General features: G+C 40.7%; 1 protein-coding gene across 2 annotated transcripts in view; it reads right to left on the reverse strand.

Annotated features, from left to right (window-relative positions):
- Positions 1-23704, reverse strand: part of PPP3CA (protein phosphatase 3 catalytic subunit alpha) — a 309226-nt gene that overhangs the window by 130915 nt on the left and 154607 nt on the right. For both annotated transcript variants that reach the window (XM_037151912.2, XM_037151913.2), the window contains exon 2: positions 20381-20581. In XM_037151912.2, the coding sequence (XP_037007807.1) occupies positions 20381-20581 (201 nt within the window). The remainder of the gene's footprint in view (positions 1-20380; positions 20582-23704) is intronic.

Raw genomic sequence — 23704 nt, forward strand, 5'->3', positions numbered from 1 at the left:
AAACTTGGATGGTAGGTTCAAAGACTTGTGTTAAAATCCCATTCTGGACACCTCCATTTGTAGCTTCAAATGAGCTGCTTAACATCTTTGAAGCTTTGAGCTTTGAACTTCGGCTCTCTCATTTATAAAGAGAGGCATATACCAATATTGCTTGTTATTCACTGAAGTATCCAAACACTTCGAAGAGTGCCTGGCATATAGTTGGCACTAAATTTATTATTGAACTGCAGTGCTACCAAAAGCCTTAAATATAAAAACGTGTGCAAAAGTGCTTGGTATTGTGCCTGAAACACACTGTTAGTCACAGTTCCTTTGAGACTAAATGTCCTTAAATGTTATTCACACTTCCCCTTCTCTTTCAGAGTCTCGGCCCCTCCACCTCTTCTCCATTTCAGATGCCTTCTACACCATGTGGCCCCTTCCGCCATGAGTCTCAGCCAGGTTAGACCTAGTTCTATGAAATCACCTAGTTCACTAACGCAAAGGGAGGCAGATTTAATCTTTTAATCAGGACAGACTCTAACTTATACGAGGAGTTCATTTGTTTTCTCATTCCCATAAGACATATTAAACATAAGTCTCTCCTTCTTTCTAAAAACATTGGCATCATTTTAATACATTTTATAATGATCCTATAAAAAGGTTTACAAAAGTACAGTACTGTTTTATTATTACCATTCAGACTAATAAAATCAATTCATTACGTAGCTACACATTGGATTTCTTTGTGCTGAAGCATAGTTACCTGAACATTTAAATTCAGCACTCTCAGATCTGTGAGAATGCACATATGTACACTGAGCTCAGACGCTCATGTCCCTCTTCAGATTCCTCTCTACTACCACCTTTGCCTCTTCGTGTACGATCAGAAACATCAGCCAGTGCGACGAACAGCATGGCTGCGATGTTGAAGATGGAGTCTGGGCACGGACAATGGCTTTTAGGGGTTAATGGAAAAAGGATTGTGTTGTTTATTTGGGGGGAGAGTGTGGAGGTTACGTGAAAAAGTCTGGAGACCCAGCTACATTGCTATGAGTAATACTTGGATGTGTGGTAGGCAAGGTGTTTATTTAGCCTGTGGTAGGAGGGAGAAGTCTGTGTGTGAATGTGCAAAATTCTGCAAAGCCAGTGTGCTAAGGAAAACAATCCAAACTTTAGTGGGCCAATTTCCTGCAACTGTAAAATGAAACAGTAGGTGATTTCCATAGCTATATCCAGCTTTAGCAATCCACATTTTTATTAACAGCTGAGAAACAAATTGCTATAGTTACACCACACACTTATTCTTATGCACTCAGAAAGACAGTGATGTCAGGACTTAGACAGAGACAGAGATGGAGATGCAGGTTAGATGTGCATTTACCCTCTGTGACACGTGTCGCAATTACAAACAATTGTGTAATGTGTGTAATACCCATCTCTGTTAGGATGCAAGGATCGTGTGCAAATAAGCACATCTCTCATTTACTGTGAGAGACATAGTCAGTGCAGTGCCCAATGCATGACAGCATTCAATAAATATTTGTTGATCAACTGACTCATTGAGTGAATAAATGAATGAATGAAGCATATGACTGCAGAATGCAGATGTGCACTGTCTACTGAAGGAGTCACACTTGTAAACAGACTGCTTCCTCTGTGAGGAAGTTTTAAGTTACTTAAGTTTTAAGTAACAATTTGGCAAAGAGATTTTTCATCCAATTTAATTTAGTTTAAATTAATTAATCTGGCTTTTAATTTTCAATCAAAATAATCCCCAATTTAATAATTACCGTACTAAATATAATATTAACAATGAGCACATCAATGCTAACAACTGGAAACATTTACTGATGTGATAGCATTGCAAAAACTGACGGAGGTACAGGCCATTGGTACCACGCCTATTTCAGATAAGATCGTCTTACCCGTGAGATACTGTGCATGACCAAAGAAGCAAATCCAGAAGTTGAATGTAGATCAGTGTGATCACAAAGTCCCCACAGTTAAGCATGAGCTCTTCCAAACAATGACAGATAACTCTAGCAATAAGTTCATAGGGCAAAAGTGGAATGAAGTATGGAAATCGTGCTGACACAGGAGTGAAGGCAGCTGATTGCCACTCCCAGTTCAGCTATTAACTAGGTGAGTGTCCTTGGGATGAAAGAACGCTCTGTCAGCCTCAGGCAGGGAGAGGAGAAATTCAGCCGGGCTGACAGTTCCCAGTTCTGTCTCTGTTCGACCCCTGCTCACGGGAAAAGGAGGCATGCTCTTTCTGTTAAGGGGCCTCTCTGTTTTGTGTTTGGAGTTGTGCAGAATACCAATATTTTTGAAACTAAAATGTAAAAAACCTGTATTGTCAACAAATAGTCTGGAAATCACTGGATTTGATCATCTTTAAGTTTTTTTAAACTCCTGACATCGTATGGCTCTATTAAATACAATTTTATTAATACGTTTGGCTTCTTCAGTGTTACTTATTCAATATTAGCTTTTTTAAAACATGATCCTAAAATATTCCTTTATAAGGAAGTGAAACAACCAAACTATTTGGTGAATTAACTTTTTCTGTTAGGATATCACAAAATCAACCGGAATTGGAGAATACGTCACCCAAGAGTAAAGTCTTTAGGTGTGTGTTTTACTTATTTTTTAAAGAAAACTTAAATCCTTTCATATTTATGTACTCTTAAAACATGGCTTACATTTTTTCTTCAATTAAGTGCATTTTCTCCCAGCATGGTATGGGAGCCACTAGAACTGTGAGAATGGCCTTTAGGACTAGAGGAACATAAAGTATATGTATTCTCACCTAGACATGAGGTCAAACATAATTTGAAGTATCGACATAATTTGAAGTATTGACATAATTTGAAGTATCGAAGGGAAGCCTGTGGGTATCAGTCTCTGTATACTAAATGGTCTAAAGCAGCATCACAGGACAGAAAGTCAGAGTCTGGGGAGGACGAGACCCTCGGAGGTGGCAGAGAAGGGGGAGGTGGGAAAAGGGAACAAGCTATCAGCAGTATCGCAACAGCCAGCAGTCACAGCAGTTCCTGTGCTCCAGACAGCGCTTTAAGAGCTTTACAGATATAATTCACTTAATCCCCACCACAATTCTGTGAGATAGACACTGAAGCACAGAGACAGTCACAGAGATGGAAGGCGACAGGGAGGGGATCTGAATGAGGCACCGTGCAGCTGCGAAGAGGTGTGCCTTGGGGAGTGGGGGTGGACAGGAGAGCCAGAGCACGAAGACGTAACGTCCTGAAAAATACCAGGAGACATGAGAAAGAGCTAAGAAATCCATAGTGATGGAAGGAAGAAATGGGAATGCCCTGGGAGCTAAGATTAAAACACACCGGCTAAAGAAAGGAAATAAAGCATTCCTAGATGAAGAAGCTAGAATGATACCCTCCTTGTTTTTGAAGCTACAGAAATCAGCAGGGGCCTACAGAAGAAGAAATCTTATTTCTGAGAAATGAAAGGGCGCGCTCAAGGTGATAGCTTAAATTGGGACTTTGAGTTGAATGTGGCCGACTCCTGGGACACAGTAACAGCCAATTCAAGTGAAGGAAACCAAAGAGAAGAGATGAGCAGGTAATTCTTGCACTTTGCTGTCTGGCTCATTTCATCAATGAGAAAAAATGAGGTATAGTTGTCATTGAAGTAACTTCCTCCAAGGTTATTCCAGCTGATTAGTGACAAGTTCACCATTCCCTTCACTAGACTACCTGAATTTTTATCCATAATGTTTCTTTCACATTTAGTAAATTTTTTAAAGATTCTATTTGAGCATCTGCTAAAGAATAAGTGTCTAAGGAGGCCAAAGAGAGTTCAAGTTGTGTGTGATACAAGCACATTGATGTTTTTGTAATTCTGCAGCTGTGCACAGTATTTAAAGACATGTATACCCAAATCTGCTACAAATGCTGGACAAGAAAGGAGAAATTTGAGAGTAATGGTCTTTGTTGTATGAAACACCTTCTATTTTCAGATTGAGAGGGATGGTCAGCAAAAAACCTCAGCGAGAAGTGGGGCGGAATGTTATTTGCTCTTTAGGCACAAATATAATGAATAAGGCTGATTCTACCACACAGAGGAGCAGGTCTGGAAAACTAAAAACATTCTATTTTATTCCACTTTCCACAGGAAATAGAGAATGGAGATCTGTGGTAGACTCCTGTTAGCATTCTGTGGTCTCCATAAAACCCTACTTTCTCAAGTCTCAAGACATTTAGAGGTAATTATGGGGGAAGACAAGGGAAACATTCCCAGCAGTTAAATAGGGATAGTCATGGACTGGACAAACATCACGCTTCCTAGGTCATTACCTCTGTCCTCCTGCCAAATATGATGTAAGAAGCAGAAGAAAGCTCCAGGTCAAGGACAAAATGAGGAGGGCATACAGGCTTACTCTATTTAAAAGTTAGTTGGGAAGGATGAGTTAATGTGTGATCCACAGGCTAGGTGAAAGTAGAAAAGCTGCAATCTGTTACTAAACAATAACTGTTGTAATGTGCTAACTGTATACAAATATGTATTGCATTCTAATAAAAGCAATAGCAATTACATTGCAAATTAACACTGACGTGACGCAGATCATTCATTAATTTTCCCCACAGTTGTTCGGAAGGAAACAGGTGACAGAACAAAGAAGGGCAGTGGGATGTCGTGGAGGAGGCTGGAGTGCTGGGCCGCCCTGAGCTGTGACCAGCGCTGAGTGACAGCGCCAGACCACGCGGAGCCCCTGCCTCCCAGTTTCCTGATCCGGGAGGCCGGCAGCTGCAGTAGTCTCTAAGTCTTTCCAAAAATAAAATTGGATGACTCTTCATAGTAGGAAAATAATCACAGAAAAAATTCAAATATTCTTTAGAAGTCAAGATTTAATAACAGGTTGATATGACCAGTCAGCAGATATATGAGCAAATTATTAACCCTTAGAGGAACAATGGAAGTGCTCATTAAATTATTACTATTACTTATAAACAACTACTATAAAAAAATCTCCCTCTTCCTCTTCTCCATCCCCCTGCAAAAAAGAAACACACAGCAAGCGAAAAAACACACACCAACACCCACTAAAACATCAGCAGCTATGAAATTAAAGGAAAAGTGTTTCTCTGCTCATAACACTTCTGAGACCACATTGTATGGGTTTCCCCCCCACACCAACAATTCTCAAAGCTCCCGACAACTGGGGAATCTGAAATTTCAATTATGATGCTCACTACCCAGAGTCAGTGGAGGACTTTGGGTGCCAGTTACATGTAACAGGTTCCCAAAATACACACTGACTTGGGTATGAAGTTTGGGGTTCCCACCAACAGCCTATTCTTGCTCCAGGTTCATTAATTTGCTGGGATGGTTCACATAACTTAGGGAAACATTTACATAAACTTTCTGGTTTATTATGATGAATATTACAGGGGACACAGAGGAACAGCCAAATGAAGACATGCAGGCAGTGTATGGAAGGGTCCAAGCACAGGAGCTTCCGTGCCCCTGCTGTTGGGTGTCGCCTCCTCCTGGCATGTGGATGCGCTCACCAGTCCAGAAGCTCTCTGAACGCCCTGAGGAATTTTCATGGTGGCCTCACACAGAGGCGTGGAAGATTATTACCTCGATCTCCAGCCCCTCTACCCTTGGAGCATGAGGGTAAGGCTTGGTCTTCCTGGTGACCAGCCTCCCCCTATCCCGGGGAAGCTATCCAGGAGCCCACCAAGAGTCACTGCACGAAATCCAAAGATGTTCCCATGAGCGAGGAAATTGCAAGGAATATAGGAGCGCTGTGTGAGACATTGCTATCCCCTACCATCACTCAGAGGTTACCAGGGGTACAGGGTTTCTACATCAGGAACCAGGAACCACAGCTGTATTTCTTATTATGTCATAGTGATAGATTAGCATACTTTACTTAAACTTCACAAATCCATCCCCTTTTCACCATGCTTTTTTCTATAGCCACAATGCAATTATTCAAATTAAAAAGCAATGGATTCACTGGTACTATTTATGTTAGAAGTATGTAAAGCACATATACTTAAAGAATGAAAAAAATGTTTTGGTAAAATAGCTGTTGCATATTTTAGAGGGAAAGAACATGGGGAGATGGGTGGGGAAGCTTTAGTTTGAACAATACAGATTATAATGTAAATGACAGAAGTCATTCTGGTTACTGAAGAACTCACAGAAATAAAACGAATGGTCCTCAAACGTTCAGGAAACCATCACATGGTGGGGAGGGAAATCACACAGTAACAGAGGCTCGGGTTATCTGTTCCCCTGACACAGATGTTTTTAAAGAGTGGCAGAAGGAAACCAAGATTAAGGTTAATTAAGTATCTAATCAAGGTACTCACTTTGAAGTCCTGTGACATGTACTCTGAGTAAGAAATACACTCACAGAATAAAAACTGAAAAGGGCTTTGAGATCATCTAGAATAATCTCATGAATTACAGGAAAAAGCTGTTGTCGGAGCTGGCACCACCTCTCTGGATTCCTGATTCACAGTCCTGCATGCATTCTCTCTGCTTTTAGACAATAGTTTTCACCAATATCATTATTATCACCTTCCTTTTCCTGTTGGGCTCAGAGGATAGGTATTCTTTTAGAATAATAGTGACAAGAAAATCCTAAACAAAACAATACATCTACTTGGAACCAAAATAAATGTCAAGGTAACTCATACGTGCGTCAGATGAAAAGTGCAATTGATAAGCAAGCACACCAAGTAAGATAAAAGAGTTTACATAAATCCTCTGAGGTGAATTCTTGAATTTTCAATCATAAATCATTTCATAGTGATTTCAGATTTTTACAAAAAGGCAAATTTGAAAATTTTGCATTTTCAAATTTGCATTTGAAATGCACATTTCAAAGGATGCATTAGGCAACTTGTCGGAAGCAGGGTTAAAACTTATGTCCGATCCCGGAGCCAAAGATCTTTTCAGGAGGTGACAGAACTTTATCCTGACAACATCCCCACTGCATACAGAATGCAGATGTTACTTGAAAAAAATCTACAACACAAGATCAAACACATCCGAGCTCCATTTCAGTTTTACTTTCTACACACATGTTCCAATTTCATTATTTGCCAGCAGTGTGCTGAGTCCTTAACAGCTTTAGCAGTAGGCCTTAAATGCGAAATCAAACTCTGCTCAAAACCAACAATAACAAAAAAAGCTGATCAAAAAGAAACCCTGTCTTTAAATTTAAAAAATTTCTTTGACATCACAATCACGACTGACCGTGAAGTAGCTTACTCTGGTCTGACGAGCACAGCCAGGTTGTCTCCGACTGACCTCCACCAAACAGATCATCGGTACTCTGCTCCCTTTCCTGTGGGCGCGTGTGACATTTCCCAGATTCTTTTGATCAATCATAATGTTTATTTTACTATAAGCCTTCCTGTTTTTCCCGCCATCATTCTAAACTGGAAAATTACCCATCATGAGTCAACCCGACTCTATTTCTAGTCTATACTCACGAGGCTCATGGACGTTTCCATTGTAATTTTACCACCAGCCCCTTTCCTAAAATGAGCATTAGTCATTACACCGACCTGGCTGCCACTAAATTCAACACAAAGCCCCAAGCCACAAGGGTGCCCCAGACACCCCTCTCCTCAGTGCCAACGTCTGCGCTGGCCCTCCTGCCCTAGTTCCCAGACTCAACCCGACCACACAGGACCTGCTCGGTCCTCACGTCGTCTGCAAATCTTAAGACTACGGGACTGGATCTTGCTAATTCACTAGTTTTACAAATCCCTTCAACATACTTGCTCCCCACAATTTTCTTTCTTTCTTGAACCCTCTCTAAAGACAATCACCCCCTCCCTGTGGTTCATCTAGCTCGCACCCTTGAACTGAAAAGGTGTCCAGGGCGTCACAGGTTCCCTGGTAGATGATCTCAGTTCCTTGGGAGGTGACTTAGAAAAAACAGCCACAGATTGGGCCTAAGTTCCATCCAGGACCTCGCTTTTCGGGTAGGGTCTGCCACCTTTTGGATACTGTGGGGAAGAATCTACCCCACGGCTGAAGAGGCGTGACTCCGCACAGAGTCAGGTCAGAGTCACTGCTGAAGCAGTTCACTTTGTCTCAGGACAATATCGCCACCGGCCTCAAATCTGTGATCAGCTGGTTATGAGAAACCCAGGGCACTGTCTTCCACAGCCAAATCGCCCTGCGTGTGGAGGGAAGCAACTGCTGCTGCTCTGCCCCAGTGACCCAACCAACGAAAGGCTCGAGAGACGAAGGGAGAAATGCCTTGCATTACTGCCATAGCACTAACGCCACTGAGAAAGACGACAGGTTCTGGGGCTTCTTTTCACAGGTCCCTGAAGGCCTGTGAAGCTGGGCGTAATCTCTGTCTTCAAAGGTCTCTCACTAAGTGTCTCTGCAACGGTACAGCAACTGGCGATTGTCACCAAGTCTCAACTGATGGTTCAGCTGGTCTTTCATGACAGAAAGGTGACTGACTGAATGAAAAACGAACCACATTGTTTAGGGAGAAAAAGAATGCTTCTTCTCTCCTTGAATAAGAGGAGGTACTGACGAAGACTTTCTCCTTGACCAAATGTTGGACGGGCTCCTCTGAGTCCTCTTCTCTTCAAGGCCTCATCCCCTGCACCAGGTCTTTAGCCTGCCCAGTGCGGTCGGAGCAAGAATCCTCCCACTCCTGCAGCCCATTCCCCTGGCCTGCCTTCGGCAAGAATCCCCCTACCCTTGCCGTCTCCTGTCAGCAAGCGTCTATCCACTGGCCCCTCACCTGCTCTTCAGCTATAAATTCCCACTTGTCCTGCTGTATGCCAAATTGAGCTCAGTTCTCCAGTGAAGTCTCTTTTCCCCTATTGTAACAGTTTAGGAATAAAATCTGCTTTTACTGGTTTTCACTGGGCCTGGTTCTCATTCTCTTTTTACATGGCATGTGGTCATAAGGAATATTAATAAACTTTATAAACTGGAATAATGCATGAACGTATCATTTCATGCGACAGATGTTAATGAATATTCACCCCAAGGCTGTCTCAATGCTACATGGTGAGGGCAAATGGTGGGCAGAAGCGGACAAAGTGCCTGCCTCACAAAACGGACACTCTAGTAAAGAAGAGAGATCTTAACACAATGATCACACAAATAACAATATTACTACTATGATAAATATTTTGAAGAAAAGGTACATGGAATATACCAGGATAGTCAGGGAAGGCTTCCCTGAAAAATTAATGAAGGGACATTTAAGCTGAAATCTGACTATTCAAGATTATTGGGTGTGGCCCTGGCTGGTGTAGCTCAGTGGATTGAGCACAGGCCTGCAAACCAGAGTACCATGGTTCGATTCCCAGTCAGGGCACATGCCTGGGTTGCAGGCCAGTTCCCAGCAGGGGACACACAAGAGGCAACCATACATTGATGTTTCTCTCCCTCTCTCCTTCCCTTTCCCTCTAAAGATAAATAAATAAAAATCTTTTAAAAAAAGATTATTGGGTGTGTGTATAGGGGTAAGGGACAGCCTAGAAAGGAACAGCATGTGGCGAGTCTCTTACTGAAAGGGAAGGTGACACATTAAAGGGACTGTAAAAATACCAGTGTCGACATGTCACAGAAAATAGAGGTAATGAGGGAAACAAACACTGACTAAGCCTGAAGGTGTACTGGGAATGGAACATCTACGGCTTTCTAAACCATCTCAGAATTGCCAACTTTATGCTAAGAACATTGTATGTATGTGCTTAGCACCGTACCTGTATCAGGGTAAACGCCCAGTTAATGAAAAGTTTAAAAGTGTTTGAGCCCTGGCCGGGTAGCTCAGGGGGTTAGAGCATTCTCTCGATACATCGAGGTTGTGCGTTCAATCCCAGTCATGGCACAAGAATCAACCAATGAATGTGCAAATCAGTGGAACAACAAATCAATGTTGTTTTCTCTCTCTCTCTCGCTCTAAAAATTGATAAAAATAAAAATAAAAATTCCACTGCAACAAATATAAGAAAAAATTTGAATCATCTTAATGTAAAAAAGGTATGTTATTTGTTTTATGCATAAAGCAAAGTCCATTTATCAGTGACTTTTGGCCCCACAGTGGCCAGTGGGAGGGGAAAAAACCCACTGGCTACCCCTGTCACATGGTTCTGATGTAAAGGTCAGAAAGCATTCTAGAGTTTACCTTACTCAGGAGATGTAAAATCTAGATAACGTACATTTAGTAGTGGGTGAGTCCCATAAACTCCTATTTAAAAAGTCAATCACCCAAATGTGAAATGAAAATGGTATTAGATCAGAATGGTTCTCAATCGTCAAAATTAATAATTATTACTTTACATGGGACCCTCCGTATTTTATTAATTATTTCTAATTCTAAAAGACATCTTAATAGCTTATGTTTCAGAGATTTTTTTCCATCCTCCTCTAAGAGGTGATATATTGATAGCATAAAAATTTTCCACAAAAACAAAGTTTATTTTTCTTTAATTAAAATCAAAGCTCATTTGCAATTTAGAAAACAGGGCAGTGGAGAGCTAGAGGTAGAGGACATGTCTGCTCCTTCACTTACATCCGAAGAGGAGACATGTATGTCTGCTCCATTATTCAAATTCATACAGTTAAAGGCTCTCTACAGTCCTAATCACCAAACAACAGAGCTAACAGTTGGGATACTAGCTACATAACACGGTGACAAACACAGTTAGAGCCATGATAATAAAGCAGCTGCTAATTCACTGGGCACTTACTCTACATGTTGTGGTTGCAGCATTTCACTTAATCTGAGCGACGGACAGGAGACTAGCGCCTCATCTCTTCAAAGATGAGGATGCTGAGGGTTACCGATGTGAGACAACCTGCCCAGTGGTGAGTAGCTAGGCAATGGCAGGTCCAGAATGCTAACCTAGAGATCCATAATTTTAATCCTGATACCAAGCACTACAAAGGGTGAAAATAAAGTTGCTGTCACACTGTCATCAGGAGCTATACCTCAGGTGACCTGCACAGCACAGATTAAATCACACGCCCTTTTCTCACCTCTTCTCATGCCATTCATTACTCCTCTCTCACGCCCCATAAATTGTCTGAACCAGAAGACTGAGTAGAACTGGAAACCACAGTAGGAAAAAAAATCTATAAACTGGCTCATTGCCACCATGACCTTAATAAACTAAGCTAACCGGTCACAAATAATTTTGAAAGAGCCTTAAAAAAATGTCAAGAATTGTTAACACTTCCTCAATTTAGATTCTCAATCAGTATGGGTATTTTATATCTGTACTATAGACAATAATCTTTCTAATTTTCACCTAGCTTTGATATATATTTAATAAGTATTATCAGCTTATCTTCTGAAGGTGGCAAAGAAAACAGCAGTTAAGATTAAGCTAAGGTTCACCTTTGAAGGAGTTGGTCTTTAATGTTTAAAACATGAGGGAGATAATTTCAAATGAATAATTCCTGTTTCATGTTTATGATTACCTGATAATCTCCTACTCACTACACGGCATCCAAAGAGCCATTCAAATGCTACTGTTTAAAAACTAAATGAAAAATATATGTAAAGAGGATTTTAAAGAGGATGCTGAATATCTACAAATTTCTGTGAACTAAACCGAGTTCTCAAAATTGGAGCCTGATTTTTAAAGTCAATATTTTTTTAAAGAAAGAATCAGATTATGCCATTAAGACCAAAGCAAAGATGCATAGTTCAGAAAAAAGAAAGTAAGGTATAAAGGATCCTTTGTTTGAAATGGAAATAAATGCCTTTGCAAGCCGTTTCAAAAAAGGATTCTCCTTCACAAGCAATAAAGGATGTGAGGCTGACAGCAGTTTAAGCACAGCTGGAGGTATAAATGTACACCACCAGCCGGCATCTCAAACAAGAGAGCACACTCGGAGACCACGAGAGTTAGTAACTGCGTTTCTGAAATGGAACCAAATAGTGAATTTCAAATAGATTTTTAATAGTAAAATCTCTGACACTAATCATAATATCCAAAGAACCCAACAACAATTTTGTTTTAAGCATAATGACAAAAAAGGGAAAAAACTTAAAACTGAAAAAAGGCACTGGAAATAAAGTAGTGATCTTGACATCGATTTTTAACTTTAAAAGTCATTACAAATGGAGCTGCGAGAGAAAAAGAAAGTTCAGTTAAGAATTTGTTTAAGAATTTTATGTTTTCTTCACTTTTACCTACAACTTTCCTTCCCACTGATCCTAACTCTTTCACAGGCTTTTGCTTATTGTAAACACAATGAAAGTTCAAAGCAAACAGCATTAAAAAAAAGTAAGAAGAAAGGCTTCTAGAAAAAATAAAACAGGTCGAGTTTCCTTTCACCTACATAAACGAATGACTCTCGTGGAATTACAGTTCAAAAGCCGTGGTGTCCAAACCGTAAATATCTTAAGGACAGAATGAAACAGCACTGGGTCTGAAACTAGCTGATCCGGGGACCACAGTGTCAAACACGAGCAGAAATTAATCACAGAGCACAGTGGACACCAAACTAGAGTCAAAAGGTAACCACTTAATAACAGGAACTGAAATCTTGTTCAGAATATTAAAACACAATGTTGCTTCCTAACAATCTCTGGAAAAGACTTGATTCTTGCCTAGATACAAGGTTCGTTCATTGGAGCTTTTTTCTCCCTCCATCATATAACCAGTAAAGTCCTGTTTTTAGAAAATACCTTTAACTAGAAATGTTATTTTCATATGAGGAAAGCAACTTAAAGGAGACTTGTTACCAGTCTGTAATTTATTCTTGGATCATGATTCAGACATACATAAAATATCTTACACATATCTTCTAGGGCTTAATATTAGGAAAAGAACTTTGGACTTTTTTGATAGTTTTTTTTCCCCCTCAACAGGTGGACCTAAGTCTCAAACCATTATCATGGACTCTCCAGTCACCTCCTGAGGCCACGGACACTCACTGATGCCGGTGGGAGGGAGATAAAATGGTAAGAGGAAGACGAATTATTGACTCAAACATGAAAGAAAAGGCTTCTCTGAGGAAATACATTTTATCCACAGCATGAGTGCACGCATAAAGACATCCATTAATATTTTAAATAATATATTTTATGTCAAGATAGGCATTTCAAATAGTGACAAAGCAGCTGCCTAAAACTTAGTATTATTTTTCTTTTACTAAGCCACCAATTAAACCACAGCTTCTTCTGTGAGAAACTCTTCTGACAAGTTCATGTACTTTATTTATCTAGTATCTCACTTGTCCAAAATCTTCCATTTAAGACAGAACTCAGCAAATAGCTATATTCAGGGAAAAAGAACAAAATGAAAAAATAACTGCTATGTAAGTGATCACAGGGCCACACAAACAGAAACACACCCCCACACATGCATGTAAATACGTATTCTGACACAGAGTTCCTACACATTCCCTCTATAATATTAGCAGAGTTTACCGCCAGCAGATCAATAGTGCACTTACATTAAAATTACTTTGAAACAGGGACACGTCCCTAAAACCATGAGCTACAAGCCCTCAGGTTCACATTTCATAGGAAAATAGCATGAAACAAACAAAAAAATCAGTCCAATATTGTTAAATGTCACACTGTATGATTACTCCCAGACTCAATGATTTCATGGACCTCTGAAACTAATTCCTACCTGCAAATAAAATGAGAATAAACATGGCTGAACTGCCTGGGCTTTAAAACAAGTTCTGGCACTTTCTGGCTGGGTAACACTAGATAAGATACTCAATTTCACTGAGCTTCAGTTTCCTCATTTGTAAAATGGAGCTGATAACAGTACTTCCTTCATTGGGTTGTGTGAAAAACAAGAATTAAAAAGTACAGTATTTACTTATAATAGTGACTAGCAAAAAATAAGAACTTAACAAATGTTAGCCTTACAATAAAAATAACTCATTAATTTGTCCCCAAAAAGCTAATTTAAAAAATTACCACCTACTGTCATCACAGTTTCATATACAAAAAGAAAACATTCCCACTAAAATGAAAAAGAAAAGAATCATTTCACTCTGGACGAGGAACGACCTTACTAGAGACCAGTAAGGTCTCTACAACCAGTGTTTGGGCATGTCCATCAAAGACCATACACACACATGACTGGCTCACAGGAGAATACGATCGGTGAAGTCTGAAATTATCAGGGGAACTTCAATGAGAAAATAAACATGAGATGAAACTGGAAACGTGAATCTAATCATGGCAAAGAAAAGTGCAGCTACAGTTTTCCTCTAACGTACCCACGAAGGATGCTCTTTCCTCCCCTGGAAGCACTGCAGTATTGCTTGAAATATTACTTCTCTAAAGCCACAGCAGTACTGATGACCATGTACTTCAATCTTCGGCGAACCATCAGAATATTATTACTGCGAGGGATAACTTTTGGATTTTAATAACAGTTTCGGGAATTTTTATCTTCCTATGAAAATGACTACCGGCAGTACCTTACCAACGGTGCTCAGACACGTGACTACAGTGTTTGTGACAAGAACAGGGTACATTGTGTCTTACAGCAATACATCTGTTCCTGTGATTATAATGTAACTGTTATGACTGTCAAGTGTTTCCTCTGGGTGGTGGTAGATATTTACTGGTGTTAGATTATTACTGACTTGTACACTCACGCAGGCGCGGTCACTGTGGGAGTGTCTCGGAGAACCCCCTTTCCTCGTTTGTAAGACGGGCTTCCTAACCAACCTTGCCAAACCAGAGAGTAAACAGTTTAGGGAAAAGGACTCTGACTCTCACTGTGACTTTTTAAATAATAATAATAATAACTACTATTTATCATTAATAATAAGTATTAGCTAATAATAATAACTATTATTGTTAATCGGGGGCCAAGTTAAGGGAAATAAGGACACCGAAATGATGTGCTGGTACGGCAGGCAGGGTCTAACGTGTCCTGACAGCGCGCAGTGGGCCAGGTACCAAACCGGGCCTCTGGCTGCAGGGCAGGCCCTGAAGATTTGGCCACTGAAATCACAAGTGGGCAAAATGCCCCAGAAGTAATATTTTATCCCCATATAAACTAAGGCCACATTGCTTTGATAGTGACAAACGATAGTATGAGGAGAGTAAACAGTGACCTTTTAGGTCTCAAAAGACACCGGATTCTTATCCCCACTTAGCTCTCCCCAGAGTAAAGGCATGGGGAATTCTCCTAATTGACGTCAGCTGCTGTAAGGGAAGGAATGCCATGACCTTAAACTTGGCCACTGGTCCACTCTCACATCCAGGAACAAAGCCAGAGGGTTCTCCTGGCAACTGCCTGACATACTAAATGGCAGGCGCAGCCACTGAGGGAATCCTTTGCTGCCCGAGGGACCAATACCCCACTGCAGGAAACAGACAAACTGGAGAGATTAGCAGTTTGCCCAGCAGATGTGGGCCTATCCCCTCGGCAGGGAGGTTTGGGTATTCAAAAACCTCAGCTCCTCCTGGTCTGCCTTTGCCTTATAAATGAAGGAAATGCTCTCTGCTTAGTTAAAGGGAAAACAGGAGAATATGAGAATTCAAAAAAAGATGTAGTAAGCTGGCTCACTGCATAAACCATCCTATCGTATTCCAGAAGTCTTCAATAGATATTCACTAACCAGATGTTTTAACTCTCATTTTTAAAAAGCCCCGCAATCAAAATTGGATCCAAGCCTCCTACGTTGCCAAAGTCATCATCATCGTTTGTTCCCCTGGACAAGTAGGAGGTTCCTAGTCAATCCCTCTCCTTCTCCTTCCCACTCCATTCTTCTCACCTCATGCACAAGGCTACTCTAGCCACAAACTTGATAATGTAACTTCTCTGCTCACAGACACCCCTGGACTTCCTGGTGCCTGTAGAAGAGAATCCGGGTGTTTAAGTGCTGCCCATGAGACTAATATCCGACCCTGACCATCCAAGCTCAATCCCACTCCCTTGCCCACCCATCATAACCCTCTGAGATCCCGAGAAGACACAAACCTCCAAGAGCACACCTTTCCACTTTACAAAAAATACAGTGCTTTAATATGCTTGGTCTCTGCCCAGGATATCCTTCCCTAGCTTTTCACTGTATTATAAAATTTCACTTACCACACAGGACCTGATTCAAATATCATGTAACCTGCCAAGACTTTGACGGCTCCCCTGCACTGCTCTTTCGGAGTTCCTGCACTTGTGTGCAGGTGCCTCCAGGATGGTTCTTAACAACTAATGTGGTAATTCTCTGTGCATGTGTCTGCCTGCCCAGCTAGACCTCGAGTATTCTAGTCAATGACTGTGTCCGTGTGTTTTATCACTCACAGTCCCCACTCTTCTGGAAGAGTGCTCCATCCAGATTCCGGACAGGTACAATCCCAGGTATCCGACAGTTTAACTCAAAGATGGAATGTAATCAATGGGAACTGACTGTCATGGAAACCAGAACCATTTAGAAGATAGAAAATCCTTTTGGCTTTAAGTTTACTCTTGTTGGATACTTCTTAATTAGCTTGAATAAACTGAGGTCGCATCCTTTGATTCAAACAATAGTTTGAAGTACTTGTCTTTGGGCAAATAGCTGTTTGAGTTTTCCTACTATATGATGAGCTCTTGGAGACCAGAAACCATGTCTTGCCTGCCTATGTATAAACTACAGCACCCGCACCAGGTAAATAAGAATTACCTGGTTAAATAGTGTTAAATCGAATTCCCAAAATGAGTTGTGTCTCAGTTTCAGCTGGTGGAACCAAAAATTGTAAACTAGATAGCTTCAACCACAAAGACTTTAACAGCTACAGAGGCTAAAAATCCCAAGATCGAGGTGCTGGCATACTCCATGTTTGGTGAGGGTCCTACTCTGGGTTTGCAGATCACCGTCTTCTTGTGTCCTCACTTGGAGGAGACAGAGAAGGCTCTCATCTCTTCCTCTTCTTATAAGAGTACTAATCCCATCATGGGGGCTCCCTCCTCATGACCTCCTCTAAACCTAATTACTGTAGCTCCCAAAGGCCCCACCACCAAACAGCATCACACTGAGGACTGGCTTTAACACAGGAATACTGGGGGACACAAACATTCGGTCCATAGCAAGTTGCCATACTGATAGTTCACTGTAATTTTTAATGTTCCATTTGTATATGTGCAAGGAAACAAAGACAATTCAACTCCATTTTCAGAAAAGAGTTCAAAAGGGAGAATACTTTACCAAATGCCTCCACACAGAAACACAAAGTTCAGGCAAGTTAGTTTAGAGGAAAGAGGAGATTGTGCTCCCCACTCCCTGGTTTTGACTGGGAACCAAAGCTAATCTACATCTCTATTCCCAAGGAGATAATTATGGTTTTTCTAATTCTCTGCTCTGCTCCGGGAGGGTGAGCTACCCAGAGCTTTATCTCCTCCAGAGGGACCTGCGTAGAGAGCCCAGGCAGCTCTCTGGTCCTTCCGTCTTCTCCCAAACAACCCGGACTGAATTCTGAGGGGAAAAAACCCTGAGTGAACATAACCCTTTCACTACTTTGTAAGCACTTGACGGCGGCAAGTGGGGGGGTAGGGTGGGGAGGGTAGATGAAGGCAGCTTTGTATACTTAAACTTTAAAGAAATACTATCATGAATGAAATAATGTCCAAATTTCAAAAAACTACAACACTCACTTCAAGCTTTTCTTAAAATGAAAGCAAACCATGCACAGATGTTAGCATAACTTCTCTTTAAACACTTTGAGAGTAAAATATTTTTATTAATATAAACTAGGAGGCGAGGAGTAAAGGGAGAGCCGAGTGGCATTTGTGTATAATTATAAAATATTTGTCATTTGTTTCATTGGAGAGTTTATATATCTAACTACACTTAGAAGTTGAATTCCAGGCCTGCCCAGACCCACTCATCTTGCCATTTTTTAGGAGTCTGACATGAGCAGGTGAGAGAGAATTTCTAATACCACTTGAAAAACTCCGTATGGTCAGGCTTCAGACGTCTCCTTCCTACACTGAAAGTACTCGCTTCTTTCCATTGAATTTTTTTCACAAGCTCTCATTAGTAGCTGTACTATTTCCCCTCTTCCTCCTCCCCTTCTTCTTCCTTCTCTTCCCTCTTCTTCCTTTTCTGAATTGTTTCTTAAGTTCTCCGCCTTCCTAAGTGTGGATTTTCTGAACTACATGGAGAACACTCTACCCTGAAGATTTTTAAAGGTAAACGATGCCTTTTAATGTGCAGCCTAGTATCAATAATAGAATACAACTTTACTGATTCAGTCATCCACACAACAAATATTCTAGATTTAAAAATACTAGACTGCTGGTTCAGCTGTATAAATAAAATAAAATCTCAGAACACAATAATATATCATACAATTTTACCAACAAATTATACAAAATATCTTGAAATTCAAAGATATAATTTTCTCATCTTCCACGTTTCAGCTTTTGCTCTGAAACTCTGGGTCCGTATACAAAGCTATGAAATTAGCTTTCTGGTGAATTAATGCAAACGTTTTCTTCTCCTGTTTATCAGAGTGTTAAAGTAAATTATCTTTTCCCCACTGCCTCTACCACTTTTACTCCACATCCTTTTACTCCCAGAAAAGAGTGAAAAGGCGGCTGCAGTGGAATCCAGCGGGGGCTCCCGAGAACCCTGCCTACACTGTGCAGTACGGACACCCCTCCATCCTTCCTTCCTCGGGTGCTTTCACTGGCGCTCCGCATTCTGTGATGCCTCAATCTCCACAGCTGCTTTTGTCACTATCTAAAAAACTGTGTTTTTCTTTCTCCCCCAGGGAAAGTACTGACTTCTAAAGCCTCTCCGACTTTGCCAGGCTGTCCACTGGGATCTCCCTAGAAAGAACCAGGTGTGATCTCTACTGAATACGAGAGCAATGAGTCCACAGTCTTCAGAAAGGTTTTTCATTAAAAATCACACACATTGTCATGTGGAATGGAGAAAAAAATAAACTCATAATAAAATAGCAAGCCATTCATTCTTACCAGAAACAAATCAGCTTACTGATAAACATGTCATTTTAAATCTTAGAGTTTACTATGAATTTGCAAGTGGAATTTATATAGTCAGTTTTTAAAGTAATTTGGGGGGGCTGGTAGATTTCAAACTAGTATTTAGTTACTAAAAAAATTAGTATCTTAGTGCTTAAAAAAGGAAAGTGTGTTCACTGTGTTTTGTCCTCATACTGTCCCAGCATCAGCAGTTCAGAGATAACAACGTTATCTTGATAACGACTTCACTTTAATACATGGAAAAGGGGTTCACAGGGACCACTGCTGGTCCAACGCTAAAACGTCACAACTGAAGCCGATTTCTCCTACTGCCCAAAACACACTTATTATTTTTCTAAAAAAGAAAAGTAGCACTGCCAACCAAAAAGGAAATGTGAATAATGTCAACTTCTTTGGAATAGGAATCATTAGGGACATACTGGACCAAGGAAGGTCTAGTCTGATATTCAGGCTAAAAATTTTTCTCAATAGTCATGTTCAAATATACATTTGGAGGCCAATAATGTAATAAGTAATGAAGATCTGGAAGAAAGGAGCCATCAACAGCACCTATGAAATATTTTTAAATGTCCCCTTTATTTGGAAAAAGCACAATTTTCTATCTCTAAATATTTTTCCCTTTTCCAGAATGATGACAATTAAAAAAAATAACTGCTTTATAGCTTCTCTAGAAATGACAACTTGCATGTTTACCAACTCAAAGAGTAGATCAAAGGCTCTAATATTTGACCCTCTATATCCAAGATTTAATTATTATAGTCTAAGAGAAGTTACACTTATGCAAAATATGCATCTTCCCATCAGAGGTAACAGAACAAAAACAGTCAAAAATTAAAGACACGTTCTCTAGACAAAAGCATTACAGAAAAGAGAGAAAGTTGGCCTTCTTTCTAAGCTTCCTGGTTGTCAACTGTAATGTGCATCAGAGTCTCCTGGAGGACCTGATAAAACAGAGTCCTGGACCTCGCCCAGAAGCGATCCAGCAGTTCTGGGGTGGGGCCTGGGAACTTACATTTTAACAAGTTTCTAGGTGATCGACGATGATGATGATAATGATGATGATACTCCAGGATGACACTTTGAGAACCACCACTTTAACTCGGTCACTTACTCCACAACTGTGGAAGCCTTAGTATAACTGTCTAATCATTCTAAATAAATATCTTGTGTTTCTTATGCCAGTGAGTTTTAGTGACAAATAATACCACTTCTTAATTAACGTAGTACTTTGGAATATCTTCATCACCTCTAATACGCACGCCATTTTTTAGAGCATCACAAAATTATAGATATTTAATACATAAAAATAAAAGTATTTTATATGTGTGTATTTTTAGTTCTTAACGTACAGATTTGACAGTAAAACAGTATGATGACTAAGCTATTTAAAGACACAGTATGGATACAAGTGGGCAGTCTCCATCCTTAGGACTTACCAGTGACTGGTGCGTCGATATCCAGCAAGTTTTTTTCCTGCCGGAGAATTGAAGCCCCCTCTGTTATTATTCTCAACGCAACACTCTCTTCCAACCTGCCCTCCTTCATGAGATGTGCCTTTAAGATATCCACTCGAGGTCTCCCATCGTTATCAAATACTTCTTTTGCCGTAAGCCGGTGACTTGGAGGAAATGGGACAGCTGAAAGAGAAAAAGTTAGAATCACACATTAGCCAAAATTCAACAACAAAAAATTCCATAATAACCACCAAATATCTACCCTAATCACTAACCACCTATCAGAGTATTTTAAGTGTTCTCACATTAAAATGATCAAGGGCTCTCAAGAATTACAGACTTCCTTTGATTCCAGATGTAATACGATTGCTTGAAAGGAAGTTTGCAGTTCTTATTTCCTGCATCACGAAGATTGCCGGTTGGGTTAATAACAAACAAATGTATTTGCTTCTGTTAGGCAATAATCAATTTGACAAAAGAAATCTCTCCTGAAGATCCACCCATAACCAACTGGGGTGAAGACGTTTCTCCACTAGAAAACAGGCCCCTCTACCGGGATTAGAGAAATGGGAGATCAAGTCTGCCCCTGCAACTCAAGTCACATCTCTGAGTAAACGGACACGCTCACTGTTTCAGAGAAGAACAGGAGTCTGAGAGCCACAGGTTAATAAGAGGAAGTCAGGATGTGTGTGTGTACTAAAGGAACATCTTGAACAGTGAGGGGACAGTACGACGTCAGGAAGGGAACACAGGTATTAGGAATATGGTACAATGACACACCACCTACTACAGACTTAGAACCAGCCGTTTGCTCATCCACACCCCCCAGGCTTTCTTAACAGTAAGGAGCTCTCCTACAGCAACCGCCATTCCTCACATCTGTGAATCCATCCCTTCACTCACTCAGCGAAGGATGGTCAATAAACAGCCACCACGAACCAGAACGTCCGAGGTCCGCGGGCAGAGATGGTATCATGAACGTAAAATTTCTGATGAACGGACAGCATTGCCCCTTCAGGGAGGGAAACTCATTATTTCTGTTGCACGTGAGGGGTCATTCTCAGACAGTGCCTATCTACTAGAAATATGTGAAAGGAACATAAACACAGCTTCGTGTAATTTTCATCTGCCATATGTATTATGCCATATGCCTAAGAACACCTCCTAATAACAGTTCCTCTCTTCAAAAGAACACTTCATATTCAGGAATAAACTGGGCCCGCAAAGAAGCAAGAATTATGGCAGCTCTAGGCCAAGAAATTTTGCACAATCTAATAGCACAGATTAGTTATCCAAGAGAAATGATAACTCCTTAAGAGAAGAGAAAAATAAGGAAGTGAACCCGCACTAATTACCTCAGGTTTGATTTTCCTAACAATCCAAGCGTATCTGCTTAACTGTGCTGCCAAAATGAAGTGGCAGTGGCCCACTCAGGAGCAGCACACGCTTTCACGGTCAGAGGAACCGGGTGCGAGCCTCGGCTCTGCTCACTTGCCGGCCGTGTGACCCTGAGCAAGTTAAGTATCTTCCTACAGCTTCTGCTGCCTCACCTGTAAAGCGGGGATTATATCTATCTGAATAATTGTTACAATAACCAAAGTAAATAGGAATAGTAGTAGCAAACATTTGTAGAGTGTTTATTTTATGCCACACAGTGTTTGGGTAATAAGGTCAGGCAGAGCAGTAAAGCCTGTAAACAGTCAAACGAGTACAGCGAATGTCCATGTGTTTATGCATAACCTTATTTAGTCCCTATAAAATTACTGTGGAAGCAAAGCAGGTGCTCAAAAATAGTGAGCATCTTGCCCAAGATAATCACGTAGAGATTTATGTGTGGACCCACTCAGTGCGACCTTTGGCAGTCTGAGGCCAGGAGACTATAGTAACAACTACAGGGCTCTGCCTTCCAGAACGTCCCTAAGACAGTGCTCAAAGAAAAAGTAAGGGGCAAATCACACTTTAGAATTGAATTCTAACGAATGGTAAGCAGTGCTTCTTATAAAGACCACATTCATTTTCAAAAATTATTTTAATGACTAATCGAATAGATATAATACAAATGCACTATGTAAAGTAAAAGACAAAATGTATAATGCCAAAGTATAGTGTAAAATAAGAAAAGTTAAGAATTAGATGAAGAGGAGAAAATTTGGTTTTTAGACGAGGCATTTGGAGATTTTGCTCCTTTGCCTCCCCCATTTTTTATGCCTACCACATATTTTGTTATGAAAACATTTGTATGTCCACAGTTCTTATCAAGATCTTCACGTAAGGTTTAAAATTAAAAAATACGTTCCTGGCAACTCCTCAAAATTCCCCAGATAGAGGATGAGGGTTGCACAGGCAGAAACTTCAGAAGGACTCGTGGGGTAAAGAGTTGATTTTTTTTTTTGAGTGACTCCCAAGACATGAGTGGGACAACTCTGAAGGTTTAAGCGACTCTGCAAAACTGTCAGGAACCGTAAGAGCATCAAAGGGAAGGAAGGAGTCTGATTTACGGTCAGGCAGGTAAAAGCAGTGCTTCTCTGCCATGCGCTAGCTGGCCTTATTAAACTAAGATAGCCCAACAGACTAAACCTGAAATAGCCCAAGCATTTAAGGTAAGAGGCCAAAAGAGAGGATCCCAGAAAGGCAGCATCTTCATGAATTAGACTTTCTCCAAGGCCCCAGACTCTCTCCAAGGCTAAGATCACTGCAATAACAGATGCTCCACCCTTCACAGGAGATTTCTCACCTTCCAGTAACTGCTTCTGCTAAGGTAACTGGCTAAGGCAAAGCCACCTGCTCTGAGATGCTGTAGCTGGTTCCAAGTAAACGGGAGAAAGAAGAGACAGAACAGGCCAATGAGAGGCTCTGTTTCCAAATGGACGAGAGGGACACCGATGAGATGGGGCCCTTTACCAGTTAAACAGATGGCGAAGCTCGCAGGGACCAAGATGAGTGAGCAAGGATGCCAGAGGCCGGATGGGGAGACACTCTCAGCCACAGAGAAGTTTTCTGGCACAAAAATAAGAACGGGCTAGTATTTGTGTATTTGTGCACCCTTTGGCTTCATAAAGAAAACACCAGTCTTACAAAGGTCACATTTATTTGCTTTCCCTGTTCACCTGGAGTCCTACATGCAGACCTAGGCCAGATATTGAATAAAAATGACTTAGACCAAAGAATCCAATGTGTTTAGTAAACATTTCTTTCATTAACTTGTTCTGAAAATGGCTAGGCTTGATACAATAAAATTGGATTTCCCCTTCCCTCTTTTGCTTTTGAGTATTAGCAGTTACTTTCATGAATATATGAGCAGGCCAA

Source organism: Artibeus jamaicensis, unplaced genomic scaffold (assembly GCF_021234435.1).
Source record: "Artibeus jamaicensis isolate MK-2021 breed Jamaican fruit bat unplaced genomic scaffold, CSHL_Jam_final contig_452, whole genome shotgun sequence".
Lineage (NCBI taxonomy): Eukaryota > Metazoa > Chordata > Mammalia > Chiroptera > Phyllostomidae > Artibeus > Artibeus jamaicensis.